Source organism: Leptomonas pyrrhocoris, assembly GCF_001293395.1.
Source record: "Leptomonas pyrrhocoris isolate H10 chromosome Unknown, whole genome shotgun sequence".
NCBI lineage: Eukaryota > Euglenozoa > Kinetoplastea > Trypanosomatida > Trypanosomatidae > Leptomonas > Leptomonas pyrrhocoris.
Genome location: NW_015438368.1, coordinates 563,530 through 582,651, shown reverse-complemented (window position 1 = coordinate 582,651; position 19,122 = coordinate 563,530). Strand labels below are relative to the sequence as shown.

Sequence of the window (19,122 nt, the reverse complement as noted above, 5' to 3'; positions counted from 1 at the left end):
CAAAGTGTATGACTACAACGGCAGTAACCGGCTGGTGTGTTGTTTAAGCAGAAAACAGCGTTAAGAAAAACGTTAAATCCACAAGGTAAAATTATGGTGTTTAATTAATGAAGTTGAAGGCAAGAGGAAGTTGTGAGGAGAAGAGGAAGGTCACCACTGGGGCTACTACAGAGCAAAAACACGAAGTCGGTTCGAGTAACAATCGAGAAGTGGAGCAAAAACGCCGAAATCAATAAACAAAAACTTCAACTTCAGCAATGGCGAGAGACAGACGAAGAAAACAAAAGGAACATATATATATATATATATATATACTGCACTGAGCAGAGCAGTACGGCAAAGGAAAACAGGTTAAATAATAATAAAAAAGCGCTAATAATCACGATAACGCGTGTGGATGGCCTGAGAGGAATAAAAAGAAGGACGACGGGGTATCTGTGCGTAGCACCCTTGCTGATGGCAGCGGCAGATCAAAAAGGCACAAGTAGCGGAGAGGAGGAGAAGGAGAGAAATAGTAGTAATAATAATAGTAATGGGTAGAACCAGCAGTAGCATCCTTTCTGTGTCGCATTCACTGATGGGTACGTATGATTATCGAGGCACTGTGAAGAAATGCCTGTGGCCTTCCGTGGCACGATTCGGTTGGTACCCACCGCCAAGCAGACTTCACCCAAATTCAGCAGGGAAGGACTGAAGAAGGAGGAGAGTTTTCATTGCCTTTTTTTTTTAACCGCTGTAAGTGCAGTAGAATGAAGTCAATTAAGCTCCACTTCCTCGATTCCGCACACACCACACGACGCCGGAACGAAACCAAGGAGAGGCAATCCGGTGTAGTGCCACACAGCATACCTGTCAACTACCTCATTAACCATAAAGTCCCATCTTCATAGCAAGATATCACTGCACCTCCACAGAAGACGTTACGCCTACCATCCACGCTACTAACATCTTCACATAGACAAAAACGATGTGCTGGAGAGACTTATTGCAGATGATTTAGGTAGAGAATGGTGAAGGGGGAAATAGGTTGAAAGCAAAGGTTCGATAGAAGATTGTTCAAACTGTACAACAGAAACACTACTCTATCTTAAAGAACAGGAAGTTGTAAACTCGTAAACACCGGTGAGGTTGCTGAGAAAATACGATAAATGCTAGTTTTGCCTTTTGGGGGATTACTAACGAAGTGGTAGCTTTCTCCTACAAAGCCGCCTCCAAAGCGGGGCGGAATGGGGTTGGGCGGGCGGGAAGACAAAGAAAGAAGAACTATGACAGCTGAAGACGACCGCTGAGAAACAAGAAAAAGGAAAAATGGCTAGAACAGGGGATCACCGATACTATTCCCTTCTCAATACCATTCATACATCCAAGCATTCCTCGTCCAGGCTTTAAGAACAGCAGAGAAAACAGTGTCGAAAACGGCCATAAGTGTAGTCGTGAAGTCTCTCCTCGTCCTACGGCGCAGCTCCCAGATCCGAAGACGCGGCCCGTCACCATCATCCACTGTCCTCTTGATGAATAGTTCTCCCCTCAAGTGCCCTACAGAACGCCTGCTGAGCACCCTTGCCCAGCGAGCGCACCAGCCGTGCAAACACAGACCCTTCCCACGCCAGCCAGCGCACGCGGCGAGCCGAACTCCACCGCGCGGCCGCCGTCCATCACGAGGATCACGTCGTACGCAGCAACCGTGTGCAGCCGGTGCGCGATCGTCACAACCGTGTAGTCGCGGAACGTCTGCTGCACCGTCAGCTGGATCTGCCGGTCCAGCGCGGGGTCCACGTTCGCCGTCGCCTCGTCCATCAGCAGGAACGCGCTGCCACGCTTCAGCAGCGCGCGCGCAAGGCACAGCAGCTGGCGCTGCCCAACGCTGAAGTTCGACCCGCCCTCCTGCACGCGCGCGTCAAGCCCGCCGCCGCCGCTCCGCACCCGCTCCTCCATCCCAACCTGCCGCAGCGCAGCCCACACAGCCGCGTCGCCGCACGCGCCGAACGGGTCCACGTTGCTGCGCACCGTCCCGTCGAACAGCAGCGGGTCCTGCGGGATCATCGAGAACAGCTGGCGCAGCTCACGCACGCCGTAGTCGCGCGCGTCGCGCCCGCACACGCGCATGCACCCGCCGCACACCTCCACAAGCCGCAGCAGCGCAAGCAGCAGCGTCGACTTCCCGCTGCCCGTGCGGCCCACAACGCCCACCTTCTGCCCGGGCAGCACCGCGAAGCTCACGTCGCGCAGCACGAGCGGCAGCCCCGGCCGGTACCGCATGTCCACGTGCTCCAGCACAAGCGACCCGAACTCCGTGGCAGCGAAGCCGCACGCAGTCGCAGGCACGCACGCCGCACCGCCCGCACCAAGGTCCTCCGCAGGCGCGCTGTCCGTGTAGTACAGCACCCGCTCCACGCAGTTCATCGACGCCTCCACCGACGCACCCACCGTGATGAAGCGCGACAGCACGCTCGTGATGGACGACGCCTTGCTCACGCTCAGCGCCAGGAGGCCGAGGTTGATGTGCATCCAGGAGGCCTGCGTGGACACCACACCCAGCAGCGCCAGGCTGCACACCGCAACGTTCCCCAGCAGCTCCACCCGCACCGTCAGCCAACGCGAGCCCATGGACTGCATGTAACCACTCCCGAAGACACGGTCAAGGCTGCGCAGCACCTCCTGCATCATGGCCTGCTGCCGCTCGTAGGTGCAGATGGTCCAGCGGCCCGTCAGCACCTCGTTGAGCGCGGAGAAGACGGGGGAGTTGGAGATGTTCAGCAGCCGCTGCATCTCCCTGTTGGCGGTGCAGAAGAAACGGAAGATGCGGCCGTAGATCAGCGCACACGGTATGAGGATGACCAAAATGAAGGGCTGCGACACCGTCATGATGATGACATACGAGATGAGGTAACAGAAGAAAAAGAACGACACATCCAGATTCACGGGGAGGTCCCAATCAATCTGCGACATGTCACGCGACATGCGATTCATGAGACGTCCTCGAGGTGTGATATCAAAGAAGGTCAGCCTCGCTTCGGCGAGGGATCGCAATAGGTTCGCGTGCAGACGGTAGGAGGCACGGCGCATATCCGTAAAGCACAGCAGATCGCGGGAGGGGCCAGCAGGAACGGCGAACAGAACCGTTCCCACGTAGACGATCAGTCGACGGTGAGAGCAAATGCTCTCTAGTATACCGCCAGACCACAAGGACAGCCACACGTCACTAGCTCGGAGCAACACCTCTGTGAAGACGAAGAAGATGATCACAAAAGAAAAGGCGGGCCAACCACCACAGGCCTCCATGTATCGGCGGTAGACGAGCCACGGCACAGCACCCACCGCCTTCTCCTCGCCGCTCTCCGTGATCGCAACACGGGCCTCGCCCTCCGTTATGGCATCTCCCGGAGAGTCTTCACGCTCTTCGCCGACACCAAACAGCATCGCAGCACCCTCCTCCACGGTGGTCGGGGAAGCATAGCCTACAGCCTCCCGAGGGGCGGCAGCGCGGCCCGGCGTCGTCAAATCTTCGTGTGGCCCCAGCTCGCTCACCGTGCGCGCCGCGTACAGCGACGTCTTGTCCAGGCCGCTGAGGCTGCGATCGTAGTGCAGGCGAGCGTACTGCCGGTACGCAGCGTACGTGCCCTGGAAGGCGACGCGGCCCTCCTCCAGCAGCACCACGTAGTCCGCGTACGCAGCGGCGCTCACCTGGTGCGTCGCAAGCACGCGCGTCTTGTGCGCCAGCGCGCCGCACACGCACTCGCGCATCACACGCTCGCCAACGTGCGCGTCCAGCGCGGACAGCGGGTCGTCCAGCACGTACACGTCGCGGTCCGCGTACACAGCACGCGCCAGGCTCACGCGCGCCTTCTGCCCGCCGCTCAGGTTGATGCCCTTCTCGCCGATCTCCGTCGCAGCGCCAGCAGCGAGCAGCGCAAGGTCCGCCGCAAGCTGGCTGCTCGCCACCGCGCGCTCGAACGCAGCGTCGTCCGCAGCGCCGAAGAACACAACGTTGTCGCGCAGCGTCGCGCTCATGATCCACGGCTGCTGCGGCACGTAGGCGACGCAGCGGCTGCACGCAACGCGGCCACGCGTCACCGCGAGCGCGCCGATCAGCGAGTCCAGCAGCGTCGACTTGCCGCACCCCGTCGGCCCCAGCACAACAGTCAGCTTGCCGCGCGGGATGCGCAGGTCCACGTCCTCCAGCAGCGTCTTGACGCGCAGCTCGAAGTGCGCCTCGCCGTCGCCGCGCCGCCAGCTCGGCGTGGGCAGCGGCACAGGCCGGTAGGCGCTGACCGTCGCGTGCGAGAGCACAGCCGCGGCGTCGCTGGCCTCGTGGCCCGCCACCATCTCCTCCAGCACCGACCGCGCCGCCGCGTCGTCGGCGGCCAGGAAGGACGTGAGGCGGCGCATCGATACTGCGTATTGAGTGAAGATCGTAATGAGATACGTCACGAGTCGAAATGGGGTTTCCATGAGTCCGAGTAACGCTAGCGCGGGGTAGATGACACTGGGCGACATCGGCTGACCGGTATAGTAGAAGGCGACCATCACCGCAGCGGTGGTGCAGTTCGGCACCGATGCTGCGTGTGAGAAGGGCATTGGCGATGAAGACGAACTGGTAGTTACGCAGTGCCCTCAATTCTGCTGCACGACGCTCGTTGATTTCGCGCACAAACGGGTCCTCGAGTCCCATTAGTTTAATGGAGCGAATGCCGGCGAGAAACTCATTCGCACATCTCAGACGCACATCTGTGGTGTGCGCCAGGTGACGGGTGCACGCATACGTCCACTTGGTCAACACCACCTGCAGCGGCAGCGATACCGCCAGCATCCCTACACAAATGTAAGCCGCGCCGCCCATGCTACGGTACAGCAGGTACACCGCCGCGCACAGCTGCAGCGGAACGGTGATGGTCATCCAGAGGGCGTTGAAGAGACTCTCCACGGTGCTGACGTCGTTCGCGACCAAATTGATGATGCGGCCCACGTTCAGGTCCGGCCGCTGCAGCTCCTTCGGGGCGATGCAGAGACACTTTGCCGCAACGCAGGACGACAGCGCAGAGCGGGCCGCGTAGGCGCAGCGGTGCACGAGCTGGCCGTACTTGTGTTGCGCCAGCGTATGGGCAAGGGACAGCGTAAACAGCAGGGCAACACTCCACAGCCCTTCTACAGTGGCAGAGCTGCATAAAATCCCTATCAAACCATCAACGCTGAACCAACCTGTGGCGGTGAGGGAAGAAGAGACAGCGGTGGGCAGCAGGGTGGAGGTGCTGTTGTCGGTGTGGGGGTCCTACTTGAGAAACGAGACGTACCACCGCAACGCCATCGGTGTAAGGACAGCAGTCGTTTCCACAAGAAATCGAAGAGGTCCTAACAGAAGAAGCTGCCGCCAGAAACAACGTAAGAGCGCCCTGTTAGCCGACATCACTTTTGGGGTGCCGGAAGGTAATGGAGAACATGAGGCACCGCTGAGGGGTGGTGAGGAGCCAACTGAGCCGTACTCTCCGATGCCAATAGTAACGCTTTCACTGTCTGACGCCGATCTGTTTGAGAGGAACACGATGTCCTCCACACGTTCACAGGTCGCAACCGTGTCGCCGTCCGCGAGGTCGAAGAGGTGCTCACCCTCCACCTCGCCGCGGTGCAAGGCGCCGGGGCCGTGGGGAGGGGCGCCACCGCCGCGGCACAGCAGCCACCGGCCCAGCACACCAACGTGACGCGGCGCAGGCGCCACCAACCACTCCACTCCGGCATACAGCTGCCGCGGCGTGCCGTACTGCTGCACGACGCCCACCCAGCGCAGCACGCCGTCGCTCGCAGCGTCGCGCCGCACACCCACGCGCGCGCCGATGTAGCCGTCCCACGCGTGGCGCCGCTCCTGTTGCCGCTGCAGCTCCGCCGACAGCCGCACACCGACGTTGTAGGCGTGGTAGGCACGCATGGGCCGTGGTAAATCCCTCAATGTGAGCTCCTCGCGTGCGGCCCGGCGCATAAAGTCACCCATCCACGAGAAGAACAGCATACCGCCTACATAGCTTGCCTGGTCTTCCACCTGCTTTTGATACGAAGGCTCCGCACCAAATATCTGCAGTACCTTCCCGCCCACGTCTCCGGCGGTGCTCAAAAGGTTCTCCTGCGCCGACGCGGGATGCTGCGCAAGGGAGTCGCGCGATGCGGAGGTAGAGAGAAGAGGTTGTCGTGCGCCATCCTGCGTATGAGAGCTCATCGGGTGCTTTGCATAAGCAGGGAGTAAACAGAAAGCGAAGGAGTTGTTCCCTCAATTCTAGATTTAAAAAGGAGAAAAAACGATAAACACACCCCCTAAAAGATAAAAGGCGGTGTTAGTAGTGGGGCGGGTACCAGAGACTCCTCCGCCGGAAGCATCAGTGCATCACGTAAATTGCACGTGAAGGCGAAAGGCCAGGAAAGAAGCGTTGACGAAAAGAGAGAGAAGACGATAGACAAAAAGAAAGAGGGAATGAGGAGGAAGGAAACTTTTCAGACCCGTTTTCGGGGCATCAAAGAAGGGTTTTAAAGTTCTCTCATCGTACGAAACAGAGTCATTGGGGCGTATTTAAAGACGCTTTAATGAGAAGCCCGCAGACGCAGTAGCTTGGGCATTACACAGGAGAAACGTGCGCTACGCACTCTTTCTTTTTTTCACGTTGAATCCTCCGTGTTTCACTTTCATTCAGTTTTCTCTTTCATTTTGCTGGTGCCGTTGCTCCTCCGCTGGTAACTGTGTAGAAGGCTGACTTGCTCATAACTCATTTCTTCGAGTACTCTACTTGTTGGTGTCCCGTAGCGATGCCGTATCCGACAAATCCGCAATGAGGGCGGCTGGCCGAACGAACACAGCTGCAGTCTTATTGATATGAAGATGGAATAGTTGAGGGAGAAGCAGCGGTCCCTTCGCAAAGTACAAAAAATAAACAGAGGAAACAATGATCATTAGAAACAAAACAAAAAAGCAAACCCAATTACTCTTTTTGCGAGAGTATACAACGCTCAGCAGTGCTTTGCGCTCTATCAACTCTTCTTCTTCTGTGAAGAGTAAAACAAAAGCTCTGCGGACTGCTGCGCTTCGGAAAAAGGGGGGAAAGAAAAGTCGCTCAAAAGCGTATCGCATAGATGTGGCAGCGAAGGTCACACACACACACAAGTCACCAGTGCCTCTACAGAAAAAGAAAAAAATACAAACAGCGGAAGGAAAGAAAAAAAGAGGAGGGTCGACTTTCCATTCAACAAAAAACACGTAGACAAAGCGTAGAAGATACTTCCACACCAGTTGATATCACCATTGTAGATGGCTCGACGAAGGCTCTACATCGTCACCACGCTCGAGAATGGAAGTGCGCTCCTCCAGCAATGTCACACGCTCGCGCAAGCGCCGGATCGCCTCCAGCACGGCCCGCTTCGTCGCGTTGCGCTCCAACTCCGCCGTGCGGCCCTCCAGCCCACCAACGCGGCGCTCCAGTGCCGCAAGCGCATCGTTGACGGAGGTGTCAGCCGGCGGACGGGTGCGGGCGGCGTGTTCCACAGGGCCGCGCGCTGGGGAGTACGGCGAGCTCCGTGCATTTTCTTTTCCAGGTGGACTACGCCGCTGTGGTGCAGATGGAGATTGGGACGCCCTCGCGGAGGACACGAGGCCGGAAGGCACACCGTTTTGGTTGCTATTATCATCTATATTCGGCATCGGTGGGTCTGCAGGGGACCACGACTGAATGCCCACGGCAGCGGCAGACTTGAAAGCTGACGGTGCTCTACTTTCTGCTGTGTCTCCAGCTGAAGCGAGACGTGTCGAAGGTGAGATCTTATCGGGACCATCTGGAATGAAGAGGGAGCTGCGGGGCTGCGTTGGTGGGGTTTGGGATTCGTTCCCTGTTGCAGAGGACTGCACCGGGGTGTGCTTTGCGCCTCCAACGATGTGCGGTGTCTGGCCAGAACCTGCGCGGGCAGTCGATGCAGCGCCGAGAAGACGCCTCGCCGGTGTCGCCATGTCTTTTGGCGCAGTCGCCGTTTTCTCTGGATCCAGTTGCAGGGATGCGTCAGGACCCACGGATTCCCTCTTCGCCGTTACCACGGCGTCTTGACTCGGCACCACGACACGTTCCCCTCTCTTCCTTCGCTCACCCGCCCTGCTTAGCGGATTGGGCTCCGTCGCCGCACGCGGCCCTCCATTACGAACGGACGGGCCGCTCGTGCTGCCAAGGGAGGGCTGCGGGAGCGGCGGGGTGACATTGCTCGGCGGTCGATCTCGGGAATGCTCCAGTGGATCTTCATTGCCCTGTCGCCTGCGAAACCGTGCCAGTGGCGAGTCCGTCGAGTGCGGCTTTGTCGTGTTCGTTTGAGGCGGAGTTACCAGACCTGTGACCGCATTTTGGGGTGTTAACGTCGACGCCTGTGCTGTCGAAGCAGCCGGAACGGACCCATGCGATTGACGCGGGGCAGCTGAACGCGTCGCTGCCGGTGCGGTGGTGAGCAGCGACGTCTCCTCCGCAGTAGCCGTCGCCTTCACTGCTGCGGTGGAGTTTTTCGTGCCCGCGGCGATGGCAGAGGAAGGAGGACGAGAGCGGTCATCTCCTCGCAGGGCCGACTTCGAAGACGGCGCCTCCTCGTTCTTGGTGATACCGACCGGCGCGGTCTGTCGCGGTGGAGGCGACGTGTCCTGCCGTGCTTTGGTATCCGGTGCCTCCGGCGTCAACGCACCGATGCCTGCGGTGCCGCCGGCGTGCGGCACGGCCCCGTTCGACGACCTCCCATTGTCTCGTGACGTGTAGCCGCGCTGAGAGGGCGTGAGACCCGTCTCTTCGAGTGCAAGTGACTCCGCGAAGTTGGACGGGTGTAGAGACCGAGAGCGGCGCCACGCTTCCAACGCGTCGCGTGGGGTTGAGGGACGTGGAGAGGACGGTGGCGGCGGCTGTCGCTCTCTGCCTGCAGCGCCATTCTTCGTTGCACTCGTATGGGTTTTACCCCGAGGGTCGGCCCTTGGGGAGCCAAACGACTCTGCAGCCATCGGCCCATCAGAAAGACGTTGCACGGCACGCCCAGGTGCCGCGGCTCCATCCCTGCCGTTGTGCGGGCCTGTGCGTGTTTCTTCTGCCTCGTCTCGCCTCGCCGAGCGTGCAGGCGGCGTCCCGGATCGTGCGGAGTACAGCGAGTTCATCGAGCTCGAAAACTCCGGACTCGACACGTCCGCCTGCGCCAGCGCCTCTTGAATGCGCTGAATTTCGTGTTCTTGCGCCGACATGCGTCGCGCTCGGGCAGCCGCGGCGGCCTGCCGCTCGTCATCAGAGCTCATCCGCTGCAGTCGCTGCTGGAACTCACGCTGGCACACGTCGCGGAAGCCCAGCAGCTGTTGAAGGCGGATGTAGAGCCGCACCGCATCCTCGTGGGACTCGAAGAAGGTGCGCACCACGCGTTGGCGACGCAGCAGATTGGCGCTGTCCCACTCGAGGTCCGCGTAGGGGTTGCGGAGACACGGCGAGGCCGGGGCGTCGACGTCGTTGACCCCGTTGCGATGGGAAGGGGTTGACCGCCGCACTGACACCGGCGTCCCGACACGTGCAGGGGACGCACGCCGACTAGCGCTGCCGCGACCTCGCGACGGCTCGCGCCACACCGGTGGCGCCATCTTTCCATCCAGCGGAATATCCTTCAGGGAAAACTCCAGAGTCGTGGTGGTGGTCTCACAGACGCTGTCTTTCTCTCTTTCGTCGACAGGCAGCGCGCCGGCCCCGGGAGTTCGGCCACGCGCAGGGCTGTTGCCGAGGATGAGGCGCGTGCGGTGCGACGTCGTGCTCGGTACAGATCCGTTCTTCCCGTGGACCACGCCGTTGTCGGGGTCGGCGTGGCGGAGGTCAGGGGAGTCGCGAGCACGTCTCCTCTTTTCGAGGGACTCGATAGTTCCATCCACGATGGGCGAGAAGGTGACGTTGCGGGCTGCGTGTGCCGCTGAGGTTGGTCGGCGGGGTGTGACGGACATGCCGTAAGGTCCCAATCGGAGGCACGCAGAGGAATGCTGATGAAGGAGAGAAGAAAAGCTGTTCGGTTCAACAAACACGAAAGTGCGGATTTCAAAGGATTTAGAAAAAGAAGAAGAAGAAATGTGCAACGAAGACAGAAGAAGGAAAGGATGCCGTTGTGAAACGATTTGGGGAGCTCAACAGCACCGAAATAAGGAAGAAGGAAGCAATTTAGAAAATCAGGACCGATGACGATAAATGGAAAGGAGTAGTTCGCTATAACTGCGGCTTTCTGCTTTATTTGAAGGCAGGGTGACGTGCCAAATGAAACAGTAAGCGAAGATGCAGTAAGAAGCAAAAGACAATGCGAAATAGATAAGACATGCAAGAAGAAATAAGTTGGACGATGAGGGCCACTGTTGAGGCAATCACGCGCACCAATAGTCTGCATTCGCGTCGTGCCACATCGACTCTGCGTGTCGTGTTGCATTTTTTTTTTTATTAGCCATCCAAATAAGAACATGAGATCAGCTAAAAGACGTGATAACTTGCACCCGGTGCTGTCGAACACCTCCACCTGCTTCGATTCGTCGGAAATCATTCGCGAGTCGTTTCTCTTTTGCGTTGTGTTCTACGCGTGTTGGTGCTTCACGGAGGTACACGGGTGTCGCAAACAATACTCGGCTTTGCAGCAACCAACACACGGAGGAGGCTCGATGAGGGGGGTGAAATGAATAACTCAAACACGCTAAAACAAGGAATCACGCAAGCAGGCCAAAACTGGAAATATAAGAAGAAAATAAAGTCCGTCGAGAGATGAGGCGTGAAAGAAAGCGAAGTACATACACGACTTGTCCACACTGCAGATGGTTCACCGGGGACACACAACTCACGCAACTGAAAATCAAAACGAGGCTCTCAGCGTGTTCAACGCCCCTTCCTTTATATAATTTGAGAGGAAACACGAAACATATCGATGAATCAGCACCCCCATTTACATCGAAGCACGCGTGCATGCATCATTAATATATATCCACAACACGCAACTTGCAGTTGTACAACAACAACAAGAAAAGCGATTATACCAGCAACGTTTTATCTTCTCCGCATCTGCGCATCAGCAACAAAACAAAAACACACGAATTAGAAGAGGCAAACAAACCGCAGACACTCGACCATCTAAACAGCGTTGGTCAAACTGCTTCACAGTCGATAGCTCTTGTCAATAACGATAAAGGCCTCCTGCTCCTCCGCCTGTACCACCCTCCGCTCTCGCTGCTCTTCGCAGTCGAGCAGCACCACCCGCACCCGATTATTTTGCTGCTTCACGCGCACGTCACGCGCCGTGCCCCGTCCACCATCCAGCGCGTCACTGTCGTCCGTGAAAACCACCACACGAGATATACGTTGCGGCGCCTCGTCCACGAATTCATAAACACTGTCCTGCGCCGCTTCCTCGTCCGTTTCAGCTGATGGGGCTGGAGAGGACCCTTTGCGCGCCGCCTCACTCCCGCCGCCGGCGACCGTGGCGGTGGAAAAGAACGCTCTTCGCGAACCCCACACCTTACGTGGGACGGCGAGGCCGGCTGGTGGCTCGGGCGGCTGCTCCTTCATGCGGCGGATGCGATCTCCGACAAAGGGCGAGACATCCGCCACGGACGTAGCGCTTTTGCTCAGAAAAGATGAGCTGAACGAGCCGCCCACTGCGGGGAAGGCCCCCGAGTCGCGCCCGCCCATTGGTGAGCTGCCACATCGGATGCGGTCGTTGTCGGGTGATTCAGAAGAGAAAGAACACAGACCGGCCAGCTGGCGCAAATGCTGGTAGTTCTCCTCGGGCGCCGGCACCGCCGTTGGCAAGGGAATACGATAGGGCTTCAGGTCGTCGTAGTCCCCCGTGGGAAGCTGCAACAGCGTCAGATCTAGCAGCGGCACGCGCATCGTCGGTGTCCTCTCGCTCACCTCGGACTCCTCGCCGCACCACAGCACGGACGCATCCCAGTGTGAGTCCTCGTCATCACACTCGCTGCTGTGGACATGACGACGAGAGAAGGAGCCGCTCATCTCCATCAAGAGTGTTGTGGTGGTGGGGTCTGTGCTGCTCGAATGGTGCGCAGGAGGCGCCGCTGAAACGGCATTTTTCTTCGTTGCCGCGGGCGGGACATGCCGCGGCGGCATCTGACGGAGCAGCACGTCTGCTGCCGTCATCCTGCTTGGTGGGTCACCGCTAACCGGCGCTGATGAATGCGCCGCCGCTGCTGTTGCTGCAGAGGCGGTTGATGATGACTTGCCGTATTTTTTTAGTAAAGCGTTGACGCTCTCTTCTAGTTTGTCGAGCTCGTCCACGTTAATCTCCCCCAACGCCGCCAGGGACGTCGAGGCTGGTTTTGCAAGTGGGGAGCTCCTGATGGTGGACGTCTCGGCGGGTGGAGCAGCGGCAATGGGGATGGAAGCCGATGCTGCTGATGTGATTGCTGGTGGACTCGGTGGAGCAGAAGCAATCTTTGACTCGACGGGTGCAGTGACGGGACGTGCGGCAACGCTGCCTGTAGAGTGTGGCTGGGGCTCTGCTGTTGTTGTTGGACTTCCTGCTACAGAGGTAGATGAAGGCTGCTGGACGGCGCGAGTGTCTGTTGATGCTATGGATGCCTTCTCTTTCATTGCTTTCTTCAGCGGCTCTTTGAGGGTTTCCTTTGACGCTACCTCCTCTGACGGCGCAAGGTCGGGCAGACACGAAGCATCCACCGAGACGCGCTGCTCCGTGGTGTGTGCCGCCTGCTCGACACCGGCCGCCGTAGACACCGATTCCATCGCGGCAGCACACACATCGAAGGCGGGGGGCTGAGGGCTCCTGTCCTTGCTACATGAAGACGGCACCACCGGGTCATCGACAGGAGAAGAGGAGTGATCACCCACGCTGAGCGCCGCTGCTGCCTCCTCGCCTTGCTGTGTCTCCTGCTGAGACGTCTGTGTCGGCCGTTCGTTAGCTGCAGCCGCACTTGTCGGTGTGCGCTCCGTGCTGTGGGAAAGTCGACTAGCAAGAGCCCTGCGGCGTGCCAGCAGCTGTGAAATGCGGCTCTCCTTTCGTTCCTCCTCGGCCGCCACGGTGCAGGCGGTGCTCGCCGTTGAAGACGAAGGCGCCATCGAACCAGACGGCTGTGCGCTCTTCTGCGGAATTGTCGTTGCGGCCGATGCGATGGGCGAATCCACACATACGTCGGCGGGCTCTGCGGCTGCCGACAGCATCGGCGAAGGGGGGATCGTGTTTGTACCACTCGCAGCTGTCTTCGCATCCGTCTCTGCAGCCTCAGGCACAGAGGAAGGAGGACGAAAAGGGAGTGCTCCACTGCCGTCCAGATGGACTTTCCATGACGGGGTGTAACGGGCCGAAGCAATTTTTTCGTGGTCACTGTCATTCCCCAGTTTGTAGGAGCTGCGACTGCCTTCGACAGCGTCAGATGCTGAGACAGCACTGGTGCGACTCGAATTGGGCAGCGCCTGATGCTGGTGGTGTTGCTGTGGCTGCTGAGGTGGTGATGGAGGAGACGGCGGTGGTGGTGGCGGTGGGGAGATGATTTGCAGCTGCGGTGTCTCTCGCTCCGATGTCGTGTGACGCGCAGACTCTTGTTGGCGCTGCAGCAGTCGTTGCTCTCGACGTTCCAGCACGCTGCGGCAGAGCTCGCGTATGTCGTCGGTGCTGGTAGTTACTTCTCTCCTCTTCTCCTTTTCCTCCTTCTCCCTTTTCTCAGAGTCGGAGGTGGGAAGGGTGGTGCTGAGTCGAGACAACACGACATCAGAGGATCGAGTGGACGCAGCGGTAGACGTCGGTTTCGGAGGCGTTGGAACTTCCATTGGCGGGTCCGCAGCGGTGTTTACTTGGTCAGGGGTCGCTTTGACAGATCTGCATACTGGGGTTTGACTCCGATCGAGAACTGGGGATGTCGGTGACACAGCAGCGCGAACTTGATCTTCAGGAATTCCCTCGTCCACCAATTTGTGTTGGATGTCGTCCTCGGTGGCGTAACACCCAAAAGAAGCGGGAGAAGCTTTTCGAACATGTCCGGTGGACTGACGCGGGGATGTGCTTCTGCTGTTCATGGACGGGATGGTTGAGAAGGTGGAGGCGGAGGCAGCGGCAAAATGCGGCGAGACGGCGACTGCTGCCGCTGCTGTTGCTGCTCTGTTTTTCGAGTTGCCTTCTGAAACTCCCTCACACTGGCTCGTCTTCTCGAATGGTGCTGCAGCGCGCCTTGAAGCGGCGGAGTGGAAAGTTGAAGGAGCCGCAGCAGCTGAATCCGCTGTTGGGGGAGGTACAGCCACAGTTTGTTCAGCGATAGCGGCTGCGTGAGGAGTAGTGGTGGCGGTATCCGGCACGCTGCCACTGCGAAGTGCCTCGCTGAGCGAGTACGCACTGTGAAGGGCAGGCGGTACGTTATTTGCGTTGTCTGCTGCGTTGGTGGACATCTTTGGGAGATCAACTTCTTGTCTACGGGAGGGTGGTAGCACCATGACACCTGCAGCAGGCTCTTCGTCCTCCTTCGTTCCCTTCCAAGAGGTGTTCGGGGCCCGCGTCGCCATCCGCGGTTCGGCTTCAGCCGCTGCTGCAGTGAGTGGTGGGGGAGCTGCTGATGTGCCCCGGACGCTTTTAGCAGTCGGAGGTTTCCTTCCTGAAGACTTCGCCGCGGTGGAGAAGGCACTGCGAGAAGCTTTCCTCGCAGCTTCTGCCTCCTTCACCCTCTGTTTCGTTTTCTCTTCTTGCCGTTGGCGCCACTGCATCAGGTACGACTGCGGCGCGGCGTCGAAGTCGGTGGCGGCAGACCCACGTGGGCCTCGCCCATTGCTCTCCTTCAGCCTCTCAACTTGTGCGTGAGATCGACGATCTTGATGTAGGCTTGTGTTCGCTTCGGAAGGCAGTTTTGTGACTTGTCTGTCCGTCTGGATCACACCGGTAAAGGTGGCGGAGCGCGTAAAAGGCACACTGGCGGTGGGATGACGGGTCACCCGCTCGTACGCCTGCGATGCATCTATGCTCCGTCGTTGCGTAGAAGTGGCTTTACCTGCCGAAGTCCGTCTCGCTTGTGCGTCCTCAGCTTCTGCGTTATTGGGTGGAGTGCTGGAAGTCGTCCCCGCTACGGTCGGAGGCGGTGGGGAGTCTCTGTCCCCTGATGCACCGAAGCTTAGCCAGTCCCCACTGGCAGACTTGCTGGTGCTTCCGGCGCGTGTGTAGATGAAGCGCACCGCTGGCTGCTGCGGACTGCTCACGCTTTCTGCATGCGGTACAAGACGCCGTGGTCGGTCCTCCAGAGAGGTGAACGCAAGCCGTGCAGGGAGTTGTACAGATGATCGGGTGCCGTCCGCAGATCCGTTCGTGCCTGCATGCTTCGTCCCGGTGACATCGGCGACGTCGGATGAACGCCGCGGCTCACGCACGGAAGGCCGCCAGTCTGCACGTGCCAACGGCGCTGCCGAAGTGCTCGTGCGCCGCCGCTGCAGCAGCGGATCGCTGGCCCCACTCGGCCTTCGCTCTGCCTTGGCGCAAACAGGATCACGCGGCCCATCCGCGCTGCGTGTGTAGTCCGCGACGAGATGCGACGTGGCAGTAGAATCCGCCTTGTCCGACGATGACCGCCGCGCATTTGTCTTGGCCGATTGGGAAGACGTGGCGGCGGTTCCCGCTGCTGACGGACGTTGCCGCACCGTTTCCTCGTCGTTCGCTTCGTCGTAACGGTGGTGTCTCAGCGGGGCGGCGGGAGAGGAGGAAGACGATCGCTCTTGTAAGTGTTCAGACGACCTGACCTTATCCGAATCGTAGGATGATGCCACGCTGGCGCCGCTCATGCGCACCAGCGCGGACCGTGCAAATTGTGTCACGGTCTGCGCAAGCCTGTTCGCGCTGCGGAGAGCAGTCTCCGCAGGATCAGCGGGCGGGGAGGCACTCTTGGCGGGGGCAGCACCCTCTTTGAATGTAGTCGGCGGAGCCTTCTCATTTGTCGCTGAGTTGCCTTCGGTGCGGTAGTTGGGCGAGCGCTTCGGTGGTATTGACACCGGCATTGCCCCTACTAAAGGCGCTGCATGACTTCCATCATTCCTACTACTGTCCCTCCGCTTCGTCTGCCCACCTTGGTCAGTCGGAGGTCGCCGACTCGACAGCCACGGCGCAGACGGCTGGCCAGCCACGGTACGGGCTCCTTCATAGGGGTAGCCGGACCCCCTTTGCGGAGGAGCGGAAGCGCACGAACCGCCTTCCGAAAACTTCTCAGCTGGCTTCTGCCCATCAAACGCCGTCGCGCCTGCAGTTGTTGCTGCAGGCTCTCGAAACGGGGCTGGATTGCTAAATGCCAGGTGACGCCGCGGTAACTTGCCTGCATGCATCAGCGTACATTCCGAACCGCTCGACAAGGGTTTTATTTGTGTCAGCCGTGACCTGGAGGTATTGGGGTCGACCAGGGGAACTTCTTGCGATTGATTCCCCCCACGCGCCGCAGGACCATTTTCGACTACGGCGGCGGTGGCTGCAGCGAGCGCAGTTTCTTCAGCAACGTCATCGATGCTGCTGCCACCGTTCATCGGCGTACTGACGCTGATGGTGTTGGCTAAGCTGAAAAAGGAGGAGGCCGACGGAACGAGGGCGTGGCGCAATGCAGGGCACTTACCGCCGTTGCTGCTGCTGTTGCTTTTTGTGTGATCGCGATCTCCCACCGCAGCAGGGAGCGCTTTTCTATTGTCGCTCGACCTCTTTGTCGTGTCGCTGCCTTCGTACATCCTCGGCTACACCGCAGAAGTGACGGTCGCTCTAGATTAAAAGGAACGCAGATGACTGCTTCTCCAACAACGCCGCTCCTTTATACCAAGCGTTGTGCACGCTTCCGGCTATAACAGTCAACTACTCGAATGTACACCCCTCGCTCCCGAGGATCGAAAAAGCTTAAAAGGAAATGAGATGGTCACAGAAAAAAGGAGGGTGGTGAAGCTTCAACAAATCACGTAGCGTTGCGAGCAGCAGAAGAAAAAACAAAAAAGGAAATGAAAACGATGATAATTCTCGCAGAGCACGACGGCAACGCGAGCGGGCCACTCTTTTGCTGAAATCTCGACTCTGCAGGCGCACACTCGTGACACTTCCCAACACAAGCAGTTGGGAATCAAACGTCAGATGGAGATCTAAAAGGGGAAAAAAAAGGTGACCAAAGGTAGAAGGTGAATACGTTGTAAACAAGAGTTAGGGAAACAGAGCGCTTGAAGAAGTATACAAAATAAGAGCGTACATGCAGTGAAATAGACAACAGGAATGATACAGAATAACAACACTAAGAAGCCTAAAGAGATGGTGTGTGTGTTAGCGAAAACGAAAGGGAAGCGAAGCAGCGATTCGCATACTCCGGGGAAAACGGCGTGTTTCTCTAGAAAACAAAAAGAGAAAGAGAAAAGATTCAGCGAACGTCAGCCGACGAGCAGGAAAACAAAAGTAATATATATACTTGTTTTTGAAAAATGATAAATCGTAGTTGTGCGTGATAAAGCGAGTTTAAACGTAAGGCAGTAAAAGAAAGTGAGTTACGGCGAGGGAAGAAAAAGAAACACACACGCAGGCTCCCCCAGAAAAGGTAACGGCTGATTCTCCCTGCAATCAGCTGCACACTGAGCTGCCAAACAAGATGTGGTAGAACACACACACACAACACCAAAGCGGCGGAGCGCTTTTATTGGATGTGTGGTCGCAGCTGCGCGGGTGACGACGCAACTATGGGCCGCTCCGCTACCACAACAAGAGAATTAAAAAATGAGCAGAAGCAAAAAAAAAACAGAAATAACCTCCCAAACTAGGCCCCGAGGGGTTCGGTGTGCCGGTGTAGTTTTGTGTGAGCGGAGGTGTGCGCGTGTACAGATGGCGACAACCCGTGATTCTTTTGCTGGTTTGGTAAAGAAGTGCCGTCACAAAACGCCTGCACGCTGCTAAGGGTGTGATCTTGTACCTTCTCTCTAGTACTGAATCGCAAATACACGGAAAGTGAGTGTGTGTGTGTAAGGGAAAGTGGAGAAGCAGAGAGGGATGAGTGCGTAGCAACATGAGATTGAACTTCAGTTATTGTTTCGCGCCCGCTGCCCGGCGGGCATCCAACGAGCAGCCTGAAAAATGCAGCGCAGTGGAAGACTCCAACTCCTCATCGAGGTATGGTTTCTTTTTGCAGAAGCAGTGGCTGTGCCGCAACAGCTACAGCGCACCTCAAAACAAAGGTGAGAAAATGCTTGCTGCGGCGGAAACAAGAAACGAATGAAAACACCTTTCGGTGCCTCTTTAACCCTCCTCGACTTTCTTGCATTTTTCCCCACGTGAAGCAACCACCGCTCCGTTAAGCAACGGAGACAAAATAGAAAAGAGGAGCCAAAGACACTGAAGAAAGGCACGCTGCATTAGAGAGAAAAAATGAATAAATGAGAAAGACCTGCAGTGCACCACAGCAGACGGCATTGCTTTTACATAAATTTATAGTACAGCAAATCAAAAGGCACACGAGAAATCATTCTACGTGCTTGCGTATATATAGAGAGGAGCAAGAAGCACTTGGTAAAAGGGGGAAGAGAGGAGGAGGAGTCACAACAAACACAGAAGACGGGCGTACAGGTCGAGAAATAGAAAACAAATAGAGCGCTCAACAAAGGCAAAGCGGTCAGCTACATCAAACGGCCAACTCCGTTAGCAAACCTAACAATGTGTGTGTGTGAGGAACAGAGAAACACCGTAGATGATCCGCACAGCGAAGGCAGAACAACAAAATAATAAAAGGAACGTAAGAACATAAGAGAACGAGAAAGCAGAACTCTTGTACCAGAAAAAGATCGATGCGTGGAAGACGCATTCAAGGCCAAGAGCAACAGGAAACACTTAAAGAGACAAGAAAGGAGAAGGCACCAGCGTGTCAACAGAGCAGCTGCGAAACGGAAGAATGGGAGGACTCAAATTAGCGCTCGTTCATCTGTCTCGTTGAAACGCAAGAGAGAGAGAGAGAGAGAGAGAGAGAGAGAGAGCTGCGCACGCGTTGTCTCGGCACGCCCTCGCGAAGCTCCTGTACGGGAGGGCTTACTCCTGCACGTTGCGACGCTCGACAAGGATGAGACTGCAGTTGTCCAGACCGACGCCCTCGTCGTTGTCCGCGGGGGCCACGCACTGCGCAAAGACACC

General features: G+C 57.6%; 4 protein-coding genes across 4 annotated transcripts; all 4 read right to left on the bottom strand.

The window, feature by feature from the left end:
* Positions 1–1,536: 1,536 nt before the first annotated feature.
* ABB37_05978 (ATP-binding cassette protein subfamily C member 5 putative (ABCC5)) lies at positions 1,537–4,578 on the bottom strand (the record flags this gene model as incomplete). The annotated part of the gene is made up of 1 exon (XM_015804219.1): positions 1,537–4,578. One exon carries the CDS (start codon positions 4,576–4,578, stop codon positions 1,537–1,539), a length of 3,042 nt encoding a protein of 1,013 aa, XP_015657353.1.
* Positions 4,579–5,269: 691 nt separating this feature from the next.
* Positions 5,270–6,205, bottom strand: ABB37_05977 (putative ATP-binding cassette protein subfamily C member 5; the record flags this gene model as incomplete). Its single annotated transcript, XM_015804218.1, has 1 exon — positions 5,270–6,205. One exon carries the CDS (start codon positions 6,203–6,205, stop codon positions 5,270–5,272), a length of 936 nt encoding a protein of 311 aa, XP_015657352.1.
* Positions 6,206–7,273: 1,068 nt separating this feature from the next.
* ABB37_05976 (hypothetical protein) lies at positions 7,274–9,964 on the bottom strand (the record flags this gene model as incomplete). The annotated part of the gene is made up of 1 exon (XM_015804217.1): positions 7,274–9,964. One exon carries the CDS (start codon positions 9,962–9,964, stop codon positions 7,274–7,276), a length of 2,691 nt encoding a protein of 896 aa, XP_015657351.1.
* Positions 9,965–11,147: 1,183 nt separating this feature from the next.
* On the bottom strand, positions 11,148–16,703 carry ABB37_05975 (hypothetical protein; the record flags this gene model as incomplete). The annotated part of the gene is made up of 1 exon (XM_015804216.1): positions 11,148–16,703. One exon carries the CDS (start codon positions 16,701–16,703, stop codon positions 11,148–11,150), a length of 5,556 nt encoding a protein of 1,851 aa, XP_015657350.1.
* Between the last annotated feature and the right edge of the window lie 2,419 nt (positions 16,704–19,122).